Source organism: Thunnus thynnus, chromosome 6, assembly GCF_963924715.1.
Source record: "Thunnus thynnus chromosome 6, fThuThy2.1, whole genome shotgun sequence".
NCBI classification, from domain to species: Eukaryota; Metazoa; Chordata; class Actinopteri; order Scombriformes; family Scombridae; genus Thunnus; species Thunnus thynnus.
The window spans coordinates 29,115,992-29,139,465 of record NC_089522.1 but is presented as its reverse complement, the minus strand read 5'-3'; the positions used below and the strand labels follow the sequence as shown (position 1 = coordinate 29,139,465).

The following is a 23,474-nucleotide window of genomic DNA, read 5'->3' as shown; positions in this document are numbered from 1 at the left end:
TTTGAAACTTGAAGCCGGAAACAAACCCTGTTCTTTGATAAGACTATTATTTTGAAAGGTAAAAACAAACGGAAACGTAAAATTTAAGCAGAGCGTGTAACTTTACACTGGTGGACATTAAATATTATAATTTACTTCTTTCTGAGTCAACAATGTGTTTTTAACTAAACTAACTAGTTTCCTTAAACAACATCCTGTTATGTTTAATTTTCATAATCTGTCACTTCCTGGTCCGGGATCAACTCAGACTGGTACTCGGTATATAAACCGGGTCACGTGGTAGAAACAGGCGAGTCAACAGGTTCACTTGTGTTTCGTCCCCAGGCAGTTTCGTCCTTCTCCCTCACCTGTCAGGTGAGTCAACACCGCCACGCCGAGGGACGACGTCCAACCTGCAGGTGTTACACACAGTTTAGCGTGCACCTCGCGGGAGCGCGGACAGTTTGAGGGGAAAACTAGCAGACATTGTAATGATTTTTAAGGCAAAGTACTGTTTAAGAACTATATAATCTTCTCTGTCAGGTTCATCAGTGACGATAAATGTTCTAAATCTATAGTTTAGAGTCGTTAATGTTTTATTTCTTTGATACAACTGGTCTGACATTGTTTCCTGGATTAATCTGTCAATATTTCTTAGGGCGATGTGTCTTTAGGATTTCATATAGTTACTAAAATTAGGTTTTAAATGCAGAAAATTGAATGTGGGGTGTCAGATTCACTCTTTTAAAGTCAATCAAATAAAGTATGTGCTGCTAAAGCTATTTTTATTCCTATCAAACGTTGATTTAAAGTGTCATGTTAATGCAGTAGTTCTCAAAGTGGGGTTCGAGGACCCCCAGGTGTCCTTGAGGGGGTTTCACTATAATTCCATCCATAAGTAACACAATGACAGAATGTGTCCCTGTTTGGGTTTCATACACTTTCTGTAATTGAACATCTAAAAGCAAAAATCTTTAAAATGGGAGGTTTCATTTGTGTCAGTTTAGGGGTCCTTGACGTGAGAGCCACTGGTTTAGGGGTGCATGCATTAATGCATCCCCTATTATTTCACCTTATGTCATTATTAAATGTGTGAAATTCACACCGTCGAGCCAAAACGGCCCCAAATAACAGCTGGTGAAACCGTTTGATTCATAGATCTGTAGAGACAAAGTTGGATGCAGTATTCATGTGATTCTTAATGACAGAAACAACAGGAGGATGCAGTTCTCGTTAGGTATTACGATACACCTCTGCCGAATAATGCATCCACTTTTCAGACACTTCCGGATCAAACGCTGTTACCAGCTCATGTTTTGGGCCGTTTTGGCTCGACAGTGTGAATTTCAACACTCACCTGGTCTGAGAAAGGAGGTCAGGTAATCAGATACACCTCTGCCCAGTAATGCATCCACACTGTAACTTTATTTATGGAGATCTATGAATCAAATGGTCGCATTTATGATTCTAAACATTCAAAAACTATAGATTCAGATCATCATTGATGAACCTGAAAAAGAAGATTATATCGGTTTTTAAACATTACTTTGCCTTAAAAAAAATCATTACGTCTGTTAGTGTTTCCTTTAGCTGTGCGCGCTCCCGCGAAGTGCACGCAGTTCTCGGCGGGCTGGCAGAAATCAGCATAACACCTGCCATTCCTCCTTTACATAAACAGGGAAGCGAAGTAGAGGGAAAAGTAAATCATTTTACCGGAATGTTGCAAACACAAACGTGCTGCTCGTTTCGTCTGTAACTTGAAGAGTTTGAAGAGACGCTTCCTGCTACAAAGATGTTCTCCTTTCTGCGCTCAGGTAAGTTTTCTGACAGTTTGAATGAATGTTTCACGCTCGGTTGCACTAAAAGTATCTGTATTTATATTTTTATCACCAAATCTTACCTGAAATGTGACTGTATGTGCCTTTTTCTTCATATAACTGATATTTTAGAACATTTAAACACGTATTTATAGTGTGACAAAGTTCGTATATTCTCCTTATCATGCTCAATGGCATTTATCATTTCCTGTGGTACAATTATCCCCATAAACTGCTCACAGGAACTTACTTTTTTGCTGTGATATGGGTTTTTTTTTTCCAAAGGTGGAAGAAGTACTCAGATCCAGAAGTACTAATACAGCAATGTAGAAATACTCCATTACAAGTAAAAGTCCTGCATGAAAAATCCTACTAAAGTAAAAGTACATAAATATTAAGAAATAATAAAGAAAGTACAATATTTCCCTCTGAAATGTAGTGGAGTGGAAGTATAAAGTAACATAACATGTAAATGCTCAAGTAAAGTACTTAAAATTGTACATAAGTGTAGAACTTGAGTAAATGTACTCAGTACCACACACACTGGATTACGAACAGACCCAGATTCATTCAATATCAGCTGGTTGCAGGTTGATTTATTTCCATTTTACTTTAAGTCTTCTGGTTTAGCATTTATAAGCATTATATAAACACTTAATAAATACTTTATATTGTAGTTAGCAGATATGACGGCATTTTAAAATGTTTATTAATGTACAATATTTGTCAACAACTATAACTTCTCCAAGGAAGACATATTCTATATTAATACAACTATGTGTTATTATGTTGTAGAGTCCCAAAGATTTGTCGATTAATTGATTAGTCAATCAACACAAAATTAATCAGCATCTTTTTTGATAATCAAATAATCGTTTAGTCATTTTTTAAGTGAAAATGCCAAAAAGTTGCTGGTTGCAGCGTCTCAAATATGAGCTTTTTTGTGTCAAACTTGATAGTAAACAGAAACTCTTGATGATCAGACAAAACATGACATATGAAGACGTCACCTCGGGCTCTGAGAAATTTTATTTCTCACCATTTTCTGACATTTTATTGACAAAACGATAAATTGAGAAAAAACAGCCCTGCTATAGTACCGTTCATTATCAGTTTATACACCAGCCTCCACAGAAGGAGTTACAGCTGTCAAGAAAATACATCAATAAACACTTTTATTTGCTATCAACTACATTATAGTCTGTTATAAACCATTTATTAGCCATTTATTAGCTGTTTATTATTAATTTGCACAACTGAAGTATAATATAGCTCAGATAGTATGTAGGTATTTATTTTATTTATCATGTCATGCACATACAAGTGCCGAGCCCACATAATAAAAAATATTGATCACTGTTTTCTAAACTTTAAGATGCAACCTTAAATGTCTTGTTTTGTCCTGAACAACAGTCCACAACCCAAAAATATTCAGTTTACTATCATAGAAGACTAAAGAAACCAGAAACATTCACATTTAAGTGGCTGAAACAAGAGAATTTGGGCTTTTTTTCTAAAAAAAACAAAACAAAAAACAAACTCAAAACAATTAATTGATTATCACATTAGTTGGTGATTAATTTTCCTTTCAATCAACTAATTGTTGCAGCTCTAGTTGCAGTGGTGAAACATTTGTCAAACAAGAACATAACTTCTTATATAGTATAACTTTACTTTGCAACCTAGAGCTGCAACTAACAATTGTTTTCTTTATCAATTAATCTACTGACTATATTCTCAATAAATCAATTATTAGTTTGGTCTCTGAAATGTCAGCAAAGAATCTCCGTTGTGAGTCCTTCAAATGTCCAAACCCCGATATTCAGTTTACTCTCATAGAAGATCAAGAAAATCTGAAAACAGCCATAAGTGAGAAAGTGAAATCAGCGATTTTTGCTTGAAAATTACTTAAATGATTAATAATTAAAATAGTTCAATACATTTTCCATTAATTGACAAACTGATTAATCGATTAATCATCTCAGCTCTATTAGAAACGAAGCACTTTTTGTCTCCTCTCTCAAAAAGTTTCTTTATAATCATGCGACCAGAAGAAGAAACGACATTTCACTGTATTTTACTATATAATTTATTTCACTGTAGAGTTTTTTACTACAAACAAACTCATCCAGGTGAAAATTTAAATCACCTGACGTTAGTTAAGTTTCTCTCGAGGTTACAGACACTAACGATGCTGCTTCAGGACTAATTGTTTTATATGTATATTCCTAAATAAAGTTGTGTTTTATCAAATTGTTTTGAAGTAACTGACATATATAGAAAACCTGCCTCAGGTTGTCGTGAGGCAGGTATCTGTGTGTTTGGTATCTGTGAAAATAACGAAGGAGGGTTGAATCGACGGCAGCTGGTCTTGGACGTCCAAAAGGCTTCTTCAGTTCTAACTGACTGGTGGGGAGTCCCAGGTATTTAACCTCTGGGGGGTCATTATCAAGATCATTGCTCCCACTTGGTTCGTTAGTGCTCCTGGCTGTTGTTACAACATTACATAACTGTTCAGAGCCGTTGGAGTCATCTGAAGCCAAGTGTAAACGACAGTTGTTGGAGTTGTCACATGAGGCCAAATGTGGTCCTGGGAAGAGATGAAAGGACAACATTGGTGGTTTAAAACCATCTCTCAACAGGGGAGGAGGTCTACGACACCACTTATTGTAGGTGGGTGATAAGTGGTGTCGTAGACCTCCTCCCCTGTTGAGAGATGACGACTTATTGCCCACCAATCAAACCATTCTACGACACTCATGTGACAAGTCCAACGACTCTTAACAACAGCCAAGAGTGCTAACGAACCAACTGGTATCAATGACCTTGATATTGACCCCACAGAGGGGACTCACCACCAGTCAGTCAGAGCTGAAGAAGCCCCTCGGATGAGAGGCGAACCTTATAAACCCTCCTTGGATATCCGTGACCTGGATGACCGAGAATCTTAACAGACTCCAGCAGGGTTTATTTGACTGTGTCTTTAAGCTGAAATAACATCTAACCTGATGATTATCTGTGCATCTTTTTCTCATGGTTCTCTCTGTGTGTGAAGGATTTTGTTTTGTGTGCACTGTGATCATGTAAGCGACTGTAATCCCGATATAATTATCTGTTTGCCTCCAGCCAGAGAGCCCCCTCCTGAGAACATCCACATCTCCTCTCTGCCTCCCAGTATTCCCACAGATCAGGAGTCAGAACAAACTGGAGGACAAGGTAAGAGTAGACAGTAAGAGAAAGTTTTATAAAGTGTCATGAAGCCCTTCAGCATCAGACTCATCCGCCATCGTTCTGTAAAACAAGTTTCCTCTGTGTCTCTGAGCTCCTCTGACGGTGAAGAATCAGGCTTTTCTTTTTCCCTTAAACTAAGATGAACTGTTTGGATGTCAAGATGGCACCACATAGATCCAGACTGAGATATCTCAACAACCGTTGGATCGATTGAAATTAAATTTTATCCAGACATTCATGGTCCCCAGAGGATCAATCCTATGGATTTTTATGATTCCCTGACTTTTCCTCTGGCGCCACCAGCAGGTCAAATATTTCACCTATTCAATGAAATACGTAGCTTGACAAGGGTTTGTACAGACATTCATGGTTCTCTGATAACTTGACAACTTTTGGATGGATTGAAATCAAATTTTGTGCAGACGTTTACAGACCCCAGAGGATGAGGAACTGTTTGCCTCACAGACACATTTACTTCGGAGTTGTGTGTTTTAACCACATCGTAGGATTTGCGTAGGTGAGGTAGACGCTCGTGATGTTCAGTTTTTGTAGTTTTTTAATGATGGTCACCATGTTTTTGTTCAGCAGGTGACGTGGCAGGAGAGAAAGCTGTGATAGAGACCACGCACTCACACACAGGGGTCTTCCTCCAGAAACAAGATAATGATCCTGTTTCTAGTACTTACTTTGAGCAGAGGGTCCCTGTTCCCGAGGAGGATGGTCAGGTAATCCACAAATCCAAGAGAAGTGATGCTGATTTGTTGTTTTTTTCAGTATGTAGCACATTATATGAAGTTTGATGTTATTGTTAGTGTCACAGCTTGTGATCCTCTCTCCTCCAGTGTGGGATTAGTTTCCGTAAGCTGTGGGCCTTCACTGGGCCGGGGTTCCTGATGAGCATAGCCTACTTGGACCCAGGTAACATCGAGTCGGACCTGCAGTCTGGCGCTAAAGCTGGCTTCAAGGTAGGGCTGCATGTAACAATTATTTTCTTGTTTAATTGATTATTTGAGCTACAACATGTCAGGAATGAGTGAAACATTTCTTAGAGGCCAAGGTGATGTCGTCAGATTTTGGACCAACCCAAAAATATTTAGTTTTCAATTAAAGGACCAGTGTGTAAGATTACGTGGCATCTAGTGGTGAGGTTGCCTGTTGAGGTCCCCTACCAAGGGTGTAGGAGAACCTATAGTAGCCGTGAAAAATGCAAAAGGCCCTCTCTAGAGCCAGTGTTTGGTTTGTCCGTTCTGGGCTACTGTAGAAACATGGCGGTTCTAAGGTAAAGACAACACAATGATTCTTATTTTCTTATTATACACTAATTAAAACATACTTATGAATATTATATTAAATTTCTGCCAAGTCCGTTCTGCTAGATGCAACTAAATCTTACACACTGGTCCTTAAAGACAAAAAATGTCAGTTGTCTAAAGAGTTACTTTAATGATTAATTGACTATCAAAATAGTTGTAAAATTATACTCCTTTTTAGCAAACATCCCTCATACAGTAATCTGCTACTTTCATTCTTCATCATGCGGTCATATAAACAACACCGGCAATAATATTTCCTGAAGGACGGATCGATTCCACTGTCTCTCAAACTGTCCAAACACTGGAGAGTTTCACTATACCGCACGTCAAAGTTTAACAAATGTGCTATTTGCCTGAATAAACAGGAAACACATTCTTCATTCATTCTTCTCAATCGCTTAAGCACATATTCTCAGACACTGTCGCAATTCTCAAAACATTAAGAGCAATTTCCACATCATTTTATACCGAGTGGCGAAACACTTTTGTCACATTTGACCTGCAGAAGGTGGTCATTCATTGAAAATATTTAACTCACGAGTCACTGTTTAAACCGAGACAGTCAAAGGATGAAGGAACTGTGTCAGTGTGACAGAAGACACTAAAATGACGTTTCATGTTATTTCTCATTAAATATCGTAACCCAATAATAAAATCAAACATCCTCTAGAGCTAACTGAACAAAGTCATGTCATAAAAACACCAGTTTCAACAGTTTATTCACAAGTTTTTCATTGTTAATGTTCCTCTTTTGGGTGAGTCTTCTGTTCACAGTACCTCCCTTATATGTAACAGTTCTGGAAACATGACGGTACAGTAAACACTGATCACATCAGATCACTGAAATGTATGAAACATTTCTGTTTTAAAAGTTCTGACAGCTGGCTCAAACATTGTGAGGATTTACACAATGAGCGTGTTGATGAGTCCAAATCATTGCAAGAGTGGTGTAATCCATTATTGCATCATTTAAAAATATTTGTACTCATGTATTTCACTTCTGTATGAAAGAAACAAGAAATGTGAAAATGAATCATAGGTTTGATAATTTCACATTGTGCTCTGAGAAACATTCTCATTTTCATTCAAAAACTTCTCCGAAGCAACCGAGAAAAACTGTAAAATGAACGAGAGGTGGAGTGAATTTTCAGACCGACCGAGCAGCTTTAAATGTGACTGTTCATCCGCTTTATCTTATCTATTCTTTAAACTTTTATTTATTTATTTGCACGGTAAAACAAAGCAGCAGAAACACAACAACAAAAGGGAAGAAGCAAAATGTGCAGGTGAGATTTAGAAACCCCCCCCCCCAGAGGCTTATAGAAAGAATCTCACCTCAATATGCATCATAAACAAACACAGCCACAAAAATAAACAAACAAGCAGCCATCAGATCAAAAAGCAAACATATAACAGGTAGCATAAATCAAGTGACGACATAAAATAATGTAACGAGGGTGTGTGTGTGTTTTGATAGAGAGAGAAAAAGGCCAATTATAGTCAGATATGATCAATTGTTCACTGTTCTATAGCTACCTAATGGAGAATTAACAGAGCCCAGTACAGAGCACTGGGAGGTGAAACCAGTCAGCAGGTCCCATATTAAAGTTGTGTACATCACTGTCAGGCTGGAAAAATGCTTTACAAGGGAAGAGACGCAGGCTGATGCAAAAATTTGAAAATAAAAACACAAGCTCTTTAGCTGATTCCCCTGACAGCCCGTCTACTGCGGTTGTATCGAAATGTGTTCACATTTTTGAGGTTTCGATCCGCCATTCAGACAAATACTGTAAACACAATGACACGTCACAATATTGTTGGCCAAGTATTTTTACACTGATAATGTCCCAGTAGTGTTGAGGTGAATATTTGGTACATTCATAACATACTGTATTTACTAACAAGAAAAGTTCTGAGAAATGATTATTATTAGTGATGTAGATGATCGATCAGACGTATTCATGGTTGATTTCATTTTGCTAAAACTGACAAATACATCTTTAAAAAAGACAACAAAAGAACAGCAGCAGGACATAAAATAACATTAATATTATCTAGTATTATATGAAGTTGAATTGGAGAAGGAGGTTGCGCTTCAATAAAGGGATTCTCAGTAGAGAGCTAAACCCAAAATCCAGTAGGCATGTTCCAAAAACATAAAAAAAGGTAGCACAGCTCAAATTTCTAGTCAAGGAGGACAAAATACTAACATTTCACTTCTTTATTCGGCTCACATCACTAGAAATTTGATATGTGCTACCTTTTTTATATTTTTATTGTATCAAGGTGTCAGTATCTGATATATCAGACAGAGTCACAGACTAACATAAGTGAAAGTAAAGCCTCGGTAAGAGCGTGATGCAAGAATAAAACTAAACTTCCTTTATCATTTTTAGATTCTCCATAAATAACTATGAAGTCTGTTTCAAAAAGGGGAAGTGGATGCAGATGGATGATTAACGGATGATTCGTTTTGTTCTCGTCCTGTCAGCTCCTGTGGGTGCTGCTGGTAGCCACCATCATCGGCCTGCTGCTGCAGAGGCTGGCGGCCCGGCTCGGCGTGGTCACCGGGCTGCACCTGGCCGAAGTCTGCAACCGCCAGTACCACACTGTGAGCCTACCTACCTGTCATATCAGTAATCTCAAGCTGCTGCCGTTCCTGTACAATACTGTTATGGCTTCAAAAATGCAACAATGGAGAAATTGAGAGGCTGTAAGCAGAAGTAGTCCTGGTTTACTGTAACTGCCTGATTGCATAACCAGCGTTCAGCACTGTTGTTACAGCCTCTGTAATCCTCGGATTGTATAATCAAAAAAAATGAAATAAATCAAAGCCAAATGATAGCCTGCAATAGTTATCAAAACACTGAGGAAAATGTGGAATCTGTTAAATCCATACTTCATGAATCATTAATGAGGATATATTTCTAAATCCAGCTTGTATAAAAAGCTTGTTTGCTTCTCTTAATACCTGATGATGAAAAGCAACTGGTAACCACATGGCTAAACATCATGTGACCAACCCCTCTTTTGTTCTCTTTGTTTTCCACCACAAAATGCTTTTTTTTTTTGCACTTCTGCTGGACACAGAAGCAGCTCCAAACAGATTTGAAGGGCAGAAAAAAATAAAGATGTAAAGAGTTTCAGTATGTGAAACAATTATTTTTTTTAGAGACTGTCGCCATTTCTTGTGTGTGACGGTTTAAGAAGTCAAATATTTGTATTTGGGCCTGTTCAGCGCAGCGAGTATTTATGTACACAGACTGTTTCTGTTTCGAAGCCAAGGGTCGAGTTTTTTATTGGTTACAATTATGTAAAGGTAGAAAGGTATGTCTTACAGTGCATTATGTGTTGTAAATACCTCTAGAACATCTTTAGATACAGTAAAAAACACATATACAGCACATATAACAACAAGAACAATATACATATACATACAACATTCATTACACACATACAAATCTGGAAGCAACTCACTGAAAACTGAATATGAAACTGATTTCATGGACTTGTGTGAATATATGAACGAACTATTATCTAAATGAGCTTTATTTTATTGCAGTACTGATAGTTCAGACCTAGAACGGGGCTGTAAATACGTTCAAACAGACGTCATGGCTAAACTTAACTTCTCAGCATCTTTAACAGCTGTGAATGTTCATAAAATACAGATCATTTAGAAGCGCAGATATGTTAAAGTTATGTACTATATAGAAGCAAAGACAGGCCATAATAATTAGAATTCTATAATCAATTAATCACAGACTTTTGTGATTATTTGCTTTCTTCTAAATGCGTCTCGTTCAAAAATAACACAGAATTTATTGCATTGAAATATTTTGTTTAAAAAAAAACATCTGTGTGAATTCATGTGGTTTAAATTCCCATAATTGGAATTCCCAGAAAGTAATTTTTAAACTTTTGTTTCTGTCCAGTTCAATAATTAAAGCGTGTGAGGTTTCCAGTCACTCATTTGAATTTTTCCTTCTTAGATCATCTGACTGACAACAAAAACAAAAAACATTTTAGACTTTATTGTGGATTCTTTGGAGCTTCAAAGTTTGAATATTTCATCTTGAATTTTGTTTTTTAACCAGTCTAATTAGAACAACTTGGTTTTTGTTTGTTTGTTTTTTTTTAACTTGACTACAATTTTTAGATCTGAACATTAACCAATTGAATCTGAGCAATTTGACAACAGTTTTTAGACATTTGACACTTAAATTATAAAGTATATCTGAATTTGTGAACCCAAAAAAACAACTTAAAATCAGTTTTTTTTTTAGATTGCACCACTTTAAATTACCTTCTAGACACAAACTCAAGAAGAAATATTCAAACCACATAACTTCAGGTAGATAAATGAAAATGTTTCAATGCTTTAAATCTCAGTAATGTCATAAATTCATCAGTATGTGTTTGAATCGATTGAATCAAATCTAGTTTAACTTTATTATCCAAAAGAGGAAATTCATTTGAACCGTGAACATTGATATTAAATAATCATTTTCATTTGATTCTGAGATTCCTTTCTTTATTTCTATATTTCATATTTTCATTTCCATCTAAGTGAAGCAGTCGTCTGCACTAAATAGATGATTATTTGAATTGATTTGAAACATAATCAGAACTTTTCTAACTCAGGACTAACCCGTCGTCAACGTGGTTTGTGTTTTCTATGTAATAAAGCTGAATATAACATCATATGATACTAACTTGTTCTCTTCTGTCCAGGTGCCTCGTATCATCCTGTGGTTGATGGTGGAGGTGGCGATCATCTGCTCAGACATGCAGGAGGTCATCGGCTGCGCCATCGCGTTCAGCCTCCTCTCCTCTGGCAGGTGGCGTGAACAGACACGACATCAGTTTAACGGCCGCTGGGATGAAGTGCTTTAAAACGGCTTCATTACTTCTCTTAATTGTGTGTGTTTTCACTGACAGGATACCCTTGTGGGGCGGCGTCCTCATCACCATCATCGACACATTCGTCTTCCTCTTCTTGGATAAATACGGTAGGTCGTGGTCGGATTCTGTTGGGAATCATTTTCAAATGATGGGGAACCGTAAGAACAATAAATAAAAACATTTCCTTCTCTGCAGGCCTGAGGAAGCTGGAGGCCTTTTTTGGTTTGCTCATCACTGTCATGGCCATAACCTTTGGATATGAGGTACAAACATGCATCATTCTATCAAAGACATTTTTACTGAGCATTTTGGTTCATATACAGATGGACAGTGAGTCAGTTATTGCTTATAGATTTATAGATATAGATAATAAAGGGCTGCAAAGTTCTATCAAAGTGAAAGTTTGTGTTTTAAAGCAAATCTTTTCTTAATGTAAGCTGGTAATTAAGTCATCCAGCTGCATCTTAACGGTTTTATTCCACTGTGTTAGGATGAGTTTTTAGCTGTAATGAGGATATAAGAAAGAAAAAAGTTTAAATATCCGCATAGATAATTAAACACAGTGTCGTTTCTGTTTTACCTACTTGTGTCTGCGTGTTACTAAAATATCTAATTTAACAGTTCTCAGCTGGTCGCCTCCAGTGTTGAATAAATCAATGACTGGAATACAGATTCACAGGTGCAAATATTCATCACAGTAACAACAACACAATATGACAGACCACCCACAATGTGGCTCATTATATCCTCCACTAAACATCTAAATCTGACTGAGAAAATTATAACCGCAGGTGATAAATTGTTGGCCACTACACGCTCAAAGTGTCACTCTCAGGATTGAAAAGCACCAGCACTTAAATTTTCACACATAAATACAACCAGCAAACACATTTGATCTCATTTCCACCCGGGGTTTTGGCTGTGGATTGGTCTTAGCGGGCGACAAACAATAAAAAACAATAATTTTATAAAAGTATTTAGTCACAAGATGTCATCCCAGCTGTTTTCATCTGCAGGCCATGTAAGGCCGAGCAGACAAACTAAACAACAAGACTAAGGAAGCCAGTCTGCTCCAACTGAACTGCTTGTTAGATGGTTGAACAGCGTCTGAAACGCCCTCCTCCCCCAACATTTTTCTGTTGTTGCACTTTGGAAAACTGCCTGCGAACAATTCCTGTAAATTTCCGAAACCAACAATGTGACCTTCACGCCCACCTCACGCAGGGATTGACCAGGTGTTTGAGCTCTCTTTTTTTATTCTTTACACAACTATTTCTGTCACTTTGCATGTGAACGAACAAGTGCAACACTATAAATGTTACATATTTAAACGATTGCAGGGTTTTCACCTCACCTTCATGATATATTATGATAAATTTTACAGACACAAAACCAAAATCCAAGGGAAAACATGTTAAAGTTAAAACAACAATGGTCCCTAGATGTTAAAAGACAAAGAAACATGAAGAAGCACAAGACATTTAACACTTTACACTTTTAACAACAGTTTAAATAAAAAATAATAAGGCCTACATCAAAATACAAGGATCTTTAAGTTTGGCTTTTTGGAAAACAGCTATAAACACTTTTGCTTTCCAGCCGTATCAGACAGCACATTGTATGAAGTAGTTCTTTTTGAGAATTACAACCATGCTAGCAGCTAAATGCTAACACCAGCATGCTAACACGATGAGTTGTTTTATTTCTTACGTTGATCTGATGATGAGGCTAGATGGAAAGTGAAGGTATCACCAGAGTTATTACAATGCATCCGAAGGGGAAAATGAATGTCTGCAACATATTTAATGGTAATCCAACTAATAGCTGTTGAGATATTTTACTAAAAAACTAAAATAAACTTCATGATGGTGCAAGACAAAACATTTCAGAGTCATGACGATGCATAAATAAGGATTGTAAGCAAACTATGAATCCATCCAATAGTTGTTGATATTTTATATAATGTGTTCTGTGTGTTTTTTGCTTTGTACTGTTTGTTATTGTGCTGTTATATGTTTTAATTTTAAGGGACTGCAGCTGAATTAGTTTAAGCTAACTCTGGTGCAGGATATCTGATGTTAACATTTATGTTTAAAACTGCACATTGTCCCAATAAATACAATACAATATGTAGTCTGGACCAAAGTGGTGGACTGGCCAACATTACCATAGCTGTAGATTAATATACAACTCCAAAGACCTCAAACATTAAAGGATAGCTTCACAATTATTCAGGCCTGTCTTAAAACAACAGTAGGTGCCCAAATGAATATTGAAATAGTTTTCTCTCATTGTAATCATTCCTCCTGTTCAGACTAAAGATCAAACTAGAAGATTGCTCACAATGTAAGTGACGGAGGACAAAATCCAGACTTTGTTTTGTACAAAAAAATGTATTTAAAAGTTTATAAGCCTGTGTTTTAAATACATTTTTGCACAGAAGGAGGACTGTAGATTTTGCCCCCCATCACTTACATTGAAAGTTCATTATGAAAGGATCTTCTAATGGCCAGTATGATGATTATAATGAGAAAAACATGTGTTAATGTCCAGTGTTCATTTGGGCACCTGACTGTTGTTTTAGGACGGACGGGGGGTACTTCTGCTGTTGCCAGGGGATACGTGGGGAGACTGTAGAGTAGCTCAACTAAATTGGAAAATTTTGAATTAATGATTTGATTAAAAAAATAAATCCACATATTGAGTCAGCTATAACAATTAGTTGAAGTGTTATTGCATTTAAGAGTGCATGAAAACGAGTTAGCAGGCGAGCAGAGGAGATGAAATAACTAAAACTAACAGATAAATGGTTGGTACGTCCAGCTTTTGCTTCTCCATGTGGTTGTAGTTCGAATGCAAACTCGACCAAACCAAACTAAACACTGACAGTTCAGTTATATGAAAGTACTGTAGCATCCACTATTATATCCACTTTTATATGATTAATAATGAAATAACATCCAGTTTGAACACATTTGGAGCATAAATGGTGGTGTTGATGAAGGGGTACTTGAGTTCATCGGACTGGGTTGTGGGGCTACTACGTCTTACAAAAAAGGTTGTGAACCAAATGTCTGACCACACATCAAACTCCCGCTCACTCAGCGTCAATCATTGAGCAGGTGGTGTAAAATCTTCAGGTGCTACTGGTTACACATTGTGTATCTAGACTCGTCCTCAGTTATATTTTAAAATATGTCTCCACATGCTTTTAAAGTTGTATATATATATATATATATGTTCAGTTATCCTCTGCTCCCTCTCTGCCAGTATGTGACGGTGGGACCAGACCAAGGCCAGCTGCTGATGGGGATGTTCGTGCCGTACTGCGAGGGCTGCGGGCCGGTCCAGCTGGGCCAGGCGGTGGGCATCGTGGGAGCCGTCATCATGCCCCACAACATTTACCTCCACTCTGCTCTCGTCAAGGTGCGATCGGCTGCTGGATAGACATGACACATGGATAGACACCTTTCACAGACACCGGTCACAAAGTGCTTCACAGGCACACATGCTACCTAAATGCCTGCCTGAATAGATGAGTCCACAGAGTTCAGAGACTTTTAGGGAGATTATTCCAAAGCTTAGCTTCAGCTGACTGGAAAGCATGATCTCCCCGAGTCTTAAAACGTGTCCGAGGGACATTTAGAAGACCCTGGTTAGAGGACCTAAGAGCTCGGCTCGTGGTGTGGGGGTGCAGAAGGTCCATGATGAACCTGGCCATGTAGGGCTCTATGAGTAAGGCCCAAGAATGATGAATGAATTCTAAAATGAACAGAAAGTCAGTGCAGTGATGTTAAAATAGGTGTAACGTGTGACCATCTATTGGATCACGTCAAAAGCCAAGCTGCAGCATTTTGGATGGTCTGTAATCGGTCCAAAGAAGATTCATTAAGTCAAGTAAAAAGAGAATTACAGCAGTCTAGACATGATGAGATTGGCTATGTCTACTGTGACTTCTGTAACTCCCTCTACACCTGCCTCAATCAGTCTTACATACACACACATTACCCCCGTTCTTGCGTCCCTCCATTGGCTTCCGGTAAAATTCAGAATAAACTACAAGATCCTGCTGATTACATATAAAGCGCTCCATGACCTCGCCCCCCTAGCTACATTTCTGAGCTCCTTGTTCCCTGTTTCACTTCACAACCTCTTTGATCCTCAATTCCTGGCCTTCTATCATCTATCCCCCGCACAAATCAAAAGGTGACCGTTAGCGAATCATCTTCCACAATCTGTAAGATCTGCCGAATCCTTGGACTGTTTTAAATGACACCTCAAAACCCGTTTATATCGGCGAGCCTTTCTATAGACCTCCCTTCTTGTTCCCATGTCCTGTTTTATTTCATATTGGTTGATTTCTCTCTTAAATTAAACTAAATTATTTCATCCTTCACGTATGTATGAATGAACTAATCAGTTTGTCCGAATGTCCTTTTCAGTCTCGAGAAGTGGATCGAACGAACAAGAAAGAAATAAAAGAGGCCAACAAATATTTCTTCATTGAGTCGACCGTCGCGCTCTTCGTCTCTTTCCTCATCAACGTGTTTGTTGTGGCTGTTTTTGCGGAGGGTTTCTATGGACGCACAAACGCAGAAGTGGTGAGTATTTCAGCTCTCGTGATCTGAGAAAAAGGGACATTTCAAGCCGTCTTTTGGAATTTCATGAATGTGTGTTTTTTTTTTCTTTGGCTGCTGTGCTTCAGGTGTATTTTGTATTTTTTTGATTGCAGCATAAAGTCTGCACTGATGCAGGAAGTCCTCATTCACATATGTTCCCTATGGATAATAAAACTCTGGAGGTGGACATCTACAGAGGGGTGAGTTTTAAACTGTTACTATGACACTATTGTATCACATGTGTACACAATTTATAAAGTCAACTTGTGGTTACAGTGACAGCAAAAAGTGATATTCAGCAAGGTGAAATGTATACTGAATATAATCCAATTGAATAAGAAGCTGCAGAAACACTAGAAATAATTTTCAAATATTAAAATGAAAGCTAAGGCTATAAATAAGTGTGAGAATTATTATATATGTCTTCAGTAAAGACTGTTTTTTCAATTTTTCTAAAGAGATAACAAACAGTGATGCAGTTTTTATTTGCTTTTATCATCATCTTATGTTATTCTGAGCCGCGGTGATGCAACAGGAGTGTAAAAGCATCTACGCTATCAGGAATCCCTTCGAGAAGGAAAAGAACTTGCAGCTATAATCGTCATTCATTATATATTTAGTGTCATAAACTATCTCTCCGTTTGTTAGAAGCTCTGTTTTAAAACCACAATGGGAATTAAAAGCATGGGACAATGAAATTATTCTACTGAGCGATAAAAACATCTATTGCTCTTTATTACATTTTATTGTATATTACAGTAGATCTACTAAATCTGCCTATTTACATCTATTTTATCCACCTGAGTCCAATATTCACTCTCTTTTTGCTCTGTTTTTAGTCTCCACCATCTCCTGAGGGAAATATCTGACTCTTTAGCTGCTAAATGCTCCACTGTGTTCACCAGCTAGTCTACAGCTAACTGTGTCTGTTTGCTGTTTGCTAGGTAGTGTACAGTGGGGTTTTCAGAGCTTTTCCTCTGGAAACAGCTGTCCAGTGTGTCTGGAAACGAAATTGACAGCGATGAAAGCGGCGAGAGTGAATCAGAGCAGTAAAGTTTGGGGCGATAAAACCAGAACAATGAGCTGAAGGACAGTAAAATGCTTCATAGAGCCGAGGGGAGCTGCAGAGTTGAGTGATGATTCTCTGTAGCCGCTTAAAATTTCTCTCGTTTCTATGGAAGCGCTGTGGGACTGTAATTGTTTTCTGGTGAACGCAACGCCGCTGGATCTGTTTTCTCGACTTGGTTTTGTTGACTGTCCTCCCTGTTTGCGTGTCTGTCGCAGGGAGTGGTGCTGGGCTGTTTCTTTGGCCCGGCGGCGCTCTACATCTGGGCCGTGGGGATCCTTGCAGCTGGACAGAGCTCCACCATGACTGGAACGTACTCTGGCCAGTTTGTTATGGAGGTCAGTAGAGGAGGGAGCAATAAGCCGTGTGCACAAATACTGACACAAACACACACATAGCATCGAGTAGAAATGTTAGCTCTGTCTTTTAGCGTCATGACAAATATTTTATCCCATATCAGTCAATCATCTTACTGAATTTTAGACTGAATCTTTGATTTATTGTGGCCTTTTGGTAGGTTTACATCAAAAACTCTTGTGTTATTCGTCTTTATTTGTTTCCTTTGCTGAAACAGTAGTAAACAAGTGCAGCTTTCTTGTAAATGTCACATCCTGATGATGTGTTTTTCCTGCCCTCAGGGTTTCTTGAACCTGCGCTGGTCGCGTTTCGCTCGGGTGTTGCTGACCCGCTCCCTCGCCATCACTCCCACCCTGCTGGTCGCCGTTTTCAAGGACGTGCAGCACCTGACAGGCATGAACGACTTCCTCAACGTGCTGCAGAGCATGCAGGTCAGACTGCGGTTAAAAAACTGTTCACTTGCAGCTTCATCTAAGCTTTCACCACCATTTCTTCTATCTTTGTCTGTTTTATCTTTCTCGTATATATCACCTTTTAAATCACTTTTATCTCACAGTTCTTTATCTTCAAAGTGTTTTTCAATTTATTCTTAAAGTCTCAAATACAAGAAAGAAGACCTTTTATCTCATCTGTGATGTCTGAACTGATTAAGAATCTAAAACAAGTCAAGTTGCTCTTGACTCAGTGCTTCTGGATTTATTTTAAACATAAATAACAGACAGAAAAAAGGAAAAAATGAATGAAATACAATAAAAAACAAAAAAACATATTACATTTCCTCAGCCAACCCTCACTACTGTTGTCTCCAAAAACAATTAAAAGCACTGGTAATAAGTAGTGAGAGTCAGTAATAATAATTACTGATAATAGTAATGAAACATATTTATTCTCAAACCAGTACATTGTAAACACAAATAAAAGGACTCGCACCAAGACAGAAAAAGCTACAATAATAATTTAAAAAAAGCTAAATAAAAATACAATTATTAAAGGGAAAAGTTGAAAATAAAATAAAACTAAATTAAGGAATAAAATAGCTAAATAAAGAAGAAAAATACATAGATAAAAAATAAAATAAAATAAAATAGCTAAATAAAGAAGAAAAATACATAGATAAAAAATAAAATAAAATAAAATAGCTAAATAAAGAAGAAAAATACATAGATAAAAAATAAAATAAAATAGCTAAATAAAGAAGAACAAATTAAAATAAAAAAACAAAAAAATAAAATCAAAACAAAACAAAACACATGAATAAAATTGAAATAAAAAGGGGAAATTAAATAAAAATAAAACAAAATACAGGATTAAAATACAAATCTAAAAATGAGAATAAAATAATAGGATATAATTCAAACTTAATTATAAATAAAAAAGGTGTAAAATCCTCATTGTGGCCAGTATATACTGACATGTAGCTAACGTTTACCTTTTTAATGATCTTTTCAACCTTTCACCACCTCTAACAGGGTTTAGACTGACAATCAGTTTACAGTCAGTACAGACTTTTTTTCAATCAGGTAACTACAATAATAAAGCTTTTTTATGATTTTTGTGTACAGTAAAAAAATTGCTTCTTTTGATATTTGTGATGCGACTTTCCTTTTCCTTCTCCCACAGTTACCATTTGCCCTCATCCCCGTCCTAACTTTCACCAGTTTGCCATCTCTCATGAACGAGTTTGCCAACGGATTGTAAGTTTATCTTGATCATAAGACACAAAGTGATAAATGATATCGCTCTGATTTTATTGTTTCTCCTTTTAAACATGTTTGTTCTTCCTGTAGGGTGTTTAAGATCGGAGGAGGGGTGGTGATCCTGATCGTCTGCGCCATCAACATGTACTTTGTCGTGATTTACGTGATTACGTTCAACAGTGTTTGGCTGTATGTGCTGGCAGCGTTCTTCTCCCTGGCGTACCTGACGTTTGTGGGATATCTGGTAGGTAACAGAGCAGATTGCACTGTGTCTGACCTTTTGATCCACTGTAAACATAAACCCTGTCCAGCCAGACCTTCCAGTGACGTCGTCCTCAACTACTCAGGCAGTTAAAACTCTGCAGTGATTTTGTATGAAAAGCACGAGTCAGTCATCTCAGGTTTGCCTTCTAAAGCATCGTTACACAGTATAGTCACGTCACTTTATGATGCATCTTAAATTAAATATGTGATCTTCATCTAATAGAGAAATTAAGAGAATTTGTTTGTGTTTTATTGGTGCAAAACAACAGAACAAGACTTCACAAATGTGACAAAAAAGATGATACAACAAAGGACAGGGATGACTCTTAAAACATACTATATACTCTTGCGTAATAGCAAAAACAGACTAGTAATTGTATGTGCTATAATAACAATAATAATGATAATAATAAAATTGCTTTATAAGTCACACATGTATACATATATTATGTTATGTGGCCACAACAAAAGGGAGTCACACTATGTCAAAGTTTCAACAAAAGATATGTTTATTTAACTAATTAACCAAATGAAAGACAAATTAAAAGGTAACTTAAGTAATTAAAGTGTGGATTGTGGATGTCAGCAAAGTCAGTAGTGCTGTGCATGAGTGGAAGATCTGTGTGTTTGTGTGGGTGTTGTAAGGTGCATAAAAGCAAAGTAAATAACTAAAGTAATGTGACCAAACCAGCAGGAGAAATGCAAAGTTGCAACAACTGCAGCAGCTGCTCTGCTGCCAGACTTAAATAAGCTGAGAACACACCTTCAGGTGTTCTGTGTTATACTAACAATCCACCTGCAGGATGAACAGAGACAGGTGAACCACACAGCAACACCAGATGACTCAGCAGAGATCATCACAGTGTATCAGTGTATGTGTATTAAAGGGAGGAAGAGAAGTAAATATAAAACAAAGAAGAAATTATAATTAAAGGGCGGATTCACAGTTTTTCAGGGCCATCTTAAAACAACAGTTAGGTGCTCAAAAGAACATTGAAACCTGTTTTTCTTGCTGTCATCATTCCTCCTGTTCATACTGAGCATAAGAAGATCACTTCATAATGCACTTACAATGTAAGTGATGGGGGACAAAATCCACAGTCCTTCTGTGCAAAAACATATTTAAAAGTTTATCTGAAGTTAATATGAAGCTTCAGCGTCCAAATGAGTCAAATCTAGTAGATATCTGTCAACATTACAGTGTTTTTAGTGCCAAAGTTCCTCTTTTTGTTACTATACTTCCACCGCAGCTCAACAGGGAAACACAAAGAGGGAATTTGATGCTAAAAAGACTGTAAATGTGTCAGATATCCACTTGATGCGACTAACTCAGACTGCCGAAGCCTCATATAAGCTTCAGATAAACTCTTTTAAGACAGACTTGAAAAACTGTGAACCTATCCATTAAAACAAAATAAGAAAAAGGAGCAAAGATAAAAAAAATTAATTACATTTCTAATCTCTCTGTTTGTGTCTGTGCTGCAGTCGTGGTTATGTCTGATAGCTCTGGGAGTGTCCTGCCTGGATCCGACCACCAGGAGAGGAAACGACACGACCATCCTGATCGAGCGGCAGCCGGAGTTTGACTCCTGAAATCAAAAGTGTGTTCCAGCGGACGTTCGTCTCGAAGGTGCCGCTGTGTGCAACCTAACTGACCTTTTACTGTTTTGTTCCAGCACATTCAGACATCTTAAGCACGAATTTATTTATACAAGAAGTTCATAAACTTCTAGATGATGTTATGATATAGTATGTATATGTTTTTGTTTAGTAATCAAGAAACTGTAGTTGCCAATATGTGTGTTATTATCTGTACATGTAGTCACGTCCTAATTAATGATTGTACAAAACAATCATGGTGAGTTTTGCCAAATTTAAAGGTTTACAGACGGGGTATCTGAAGGTCTGAAATGTCTCAAAGAGCAAAAAAAAGGCCTTAGAAGGTATCAAAAGTCTTAAATTTCATGTATAAAATTGATATTATTTTGTCTTACCTGACGTAGACTATAAAATGTTTTTGTTTTTGTTTCGTTATACATTGTGGAGTTTCAGTCGGCACCATCAGACCTGCAGCAAACACTGTCACTACTGCAGCTACGACTCAAAGTGTCAGTTTTAGCAAAACCATAAATGAATTATTTTTAATTGGTGAATCCGTTTATCCATTTTGTGCTGCTTATCAAGCTCCAAGTCGCATTGATTTAATTAAATATATCATTAGGAATCACTGTTATATACTGCAAGGAAGCAGTAACGTTGATTATAATTCTAGGCCATATCGTCCCTGCTGGTTTTCAATCATACTTTCCTACTTTGGACGGCAGAATCCTAAAACAGGTGTTAAATTGTTTTCAATCTGGTATTAAAAATGTCTTTAAAAGTCTTAAATTTAACTCAAAGAATCCTGCAGAAACCCTGACAGATGTGAATGAAGTTTTGGTACCACTTTACCCCTTATAAATCATTAATTAATGGTTTAATAAGTAATTTACAGATGCTTTATAAATCATTTATAAGCCATTAATAAGACCTTTTAGGTTGCCAGGTTGTGGAAAATCCTCCTCCAGCATCAACTTTTCTTTGCCTTTTTAGCTCTTTAGTTCAACGAGACATCTAATGTCATTAATAAACGATCATGTTTCTCACTTTTTAAGACAGTGATAAATGTAAAAGTAAGTTGTTAATAATGTTTCTCGATTACTGAAAAGCCATCAGCAAAAGTTTGTCAGTCACCTGCTATTATAAATGTTAATAAATCATTAATAAAGGGTTCTTATATCTATATTTTTATTGATTTTTGCTGTAAACAAACACAAACAATCTCTTTATTAAGAGAATTGTACAAAATAACCGTAAAACGTATAGAAATGGGAAAAAAAACCCAACAAATAATATTAAGTAGCTTCAGAGTTTAGATACATTTTTGCACAAAAGGAGGACTGTGGATCTTCTAATGGTCAGTATGAACAGGAGGAATGATTACAGCTAAAAAAAAAAAACATGTGTCAATGTTCATTTGGGCGCCTGACTATTGTTTTAGGAGAGACTTGAAAAAGACTTGTGAAACTATCCTTTAATAAGCTGTTTATAAACGGGTCCAGATGTCCTTTTACCAGAATGATCAATCAGTCCATTGGAGGGATTTTCCTGCTGATGAAATAAAGAGCTAAAAAGACAAAGAGAGTTAAATGCTGGAGGAGGATTTTCCACAATGAATAAAGCCATTAATTGAAGCTTATAAATCCCCTATGAAGTGTGGCTTACCAGAAAGTGGTACCAACATTTTTTACTTCGGTTAATTTCAAAGCATCACATACACTACCTCCATGCGGCTCCTCTTGCGGCCACAGGGAGGCGCTGCAGGCTGCGAGAGGAGGCCGCTCAGCTACAGTAGATGTCTCACCACAAGAGCTGCTCAAACACAGTCAACACAACACAGACTGAGAGTGACATGGTGTGTTACATCATGTTTTACGTGTTGTCACAGTTTGCACAGACAGAAACGGCGTTATTAGTTAGTGGACAGATACCAAAGGAAAGCTTCATGTTTGACTGTAACGCTCTCTTAAATTTCAGTGTGTACGTGTGGATGTTTGTCATGCCTGTGGCGGTGGTGTGTCTAAAGAGTTGCAACTATTGTGTAACTGCAAGCAAGCACTGCTGGTTTCAGTCTTGCTCGAATTCCAGTCCTGAAGTGTTTGAGCGTTCGCGAGCCGAAGGAGGAGAGGCGGACGGACAGGTTTTTCTTTGCATTGTGGTGGGGAACTTTTTTTTTTTCCCTGTCATGGAGGCAGAGTTATGTAAGAGGGGAGAGTCTTCCCACCGCCCCTCTCTGTTTTTGTTTTTCTCAATGAGCCAATGTCTCCCTGCCTAGGCCTCACAGCCTGTCCAGTAGGCCCCTTTCCTGGAAACATAGCCTAGCAGAGGCCACTCAGGGGCATGCCTGCGAGGTGGGAGGGGAGGGAGGGAAAGGGGAGGACGGGAGGGGTGTGGGTGGGTGGGTGAGTGTGGTGGGGGGGGGTGGGGGTTGCTCTTCCAGCAAATCACATGATTGTAGACCCTACAGTCCCAACCCTACATGAGGCTCAGATGCTGCAAGCAAATTTCAACAGCTAGTTTGTCATCAAACATGATTGGATGTAGCTAATGCATGGCAGAGTGCATGAGGCTGTAAGTAGACGCTGTGGATTCCCAGGTGTGAAATTTGGAAATAGAACCACAAAGGC

At 37.7% G+C, this 23,474-nt stretch overlaps 1 protein-coding gene across 3 annotated transcripts; it reads left to right on the top strand.

Moving 5' to 3' along the window:
- The first annotated feature begins 197 nt into the window (after positions 1-197).
- Positions 198-23,198, top strand: LOC137185054 (natural resistance-associated macrophage protein 2-like). Of its 3 annotated transcripts, none has more exons than XM_067593275.1 (16): positions 202-1,793; positions 4,923-5,012; positions 5,616-5,752; positions 5,870-5,992; positions 8,832-8,951; positions 11,075-11,181; positions 11,282-11,352; positions 11,441-11,508; positions 14,516-14,671; positions 15,688-15,846; positions 15,978-16,064; positions 17,149-17,268; positions 17,569-17,718; positions 18,908-18,981; positions 19,075-19,228; positions 20,734-23,198. In XM_067593275.1, the coding sequence occupies exons 1-16, from the start codon at positions 1,772-1,774 to the stop codon at positions 20,839-20,841; spliced, it is 1,746 nt and encodes a 581-aa protein (XP_067449376.1). In that variant the 5' UTR covers positions 202-1,771; the 3' UTR covers positions 20,842-23,198. The 3 variants fall into 3 exon arrangements, with proteins under 3 accessions (XP_067449377.1, XP_067449376.1, XP_067449375.1); XM_067593274.1 differs by having other exon boundaries at positions 5,613-5,752; XM_067593276.1 differs by lacking the exons at positions 19,075-19,228; positions 20,734-23,198 and having other exon boundaries at positions 198-1,793; positions 5,613-5,752; positions 18,908-18,985.
- The last annotated feature ends 276 nt before the right edge of the window (positions 23,199-23,474 follow it).

What these genes read in the sequence shown, in the direction of transcription:
- LOC137185054 (XM_067593274.1), top strand. Translation starts at nt 1,772, where the DNA reads ATGTTCTCCTTTCTGCGCTCAG. An exon ending in GTTCTCCTTTCTGCGCTCAG is followed by an intron (nt 1,794 to 4,922) that starts GTAAGTTTTCTG and finishes GTTTGCCTCCAG; the next exon opens with CCAGAGAGCCCCCTCCTGAG. An exon ending in TCCACTCTGCTCTCGTCAAG is followed by an intron (nt 14,672 to 15,687) that starts GTGCGATCGGCT and finishes TGTCCTTTTCAG; the next exon opens with TCTCGAGAAGTGGATCGAAC.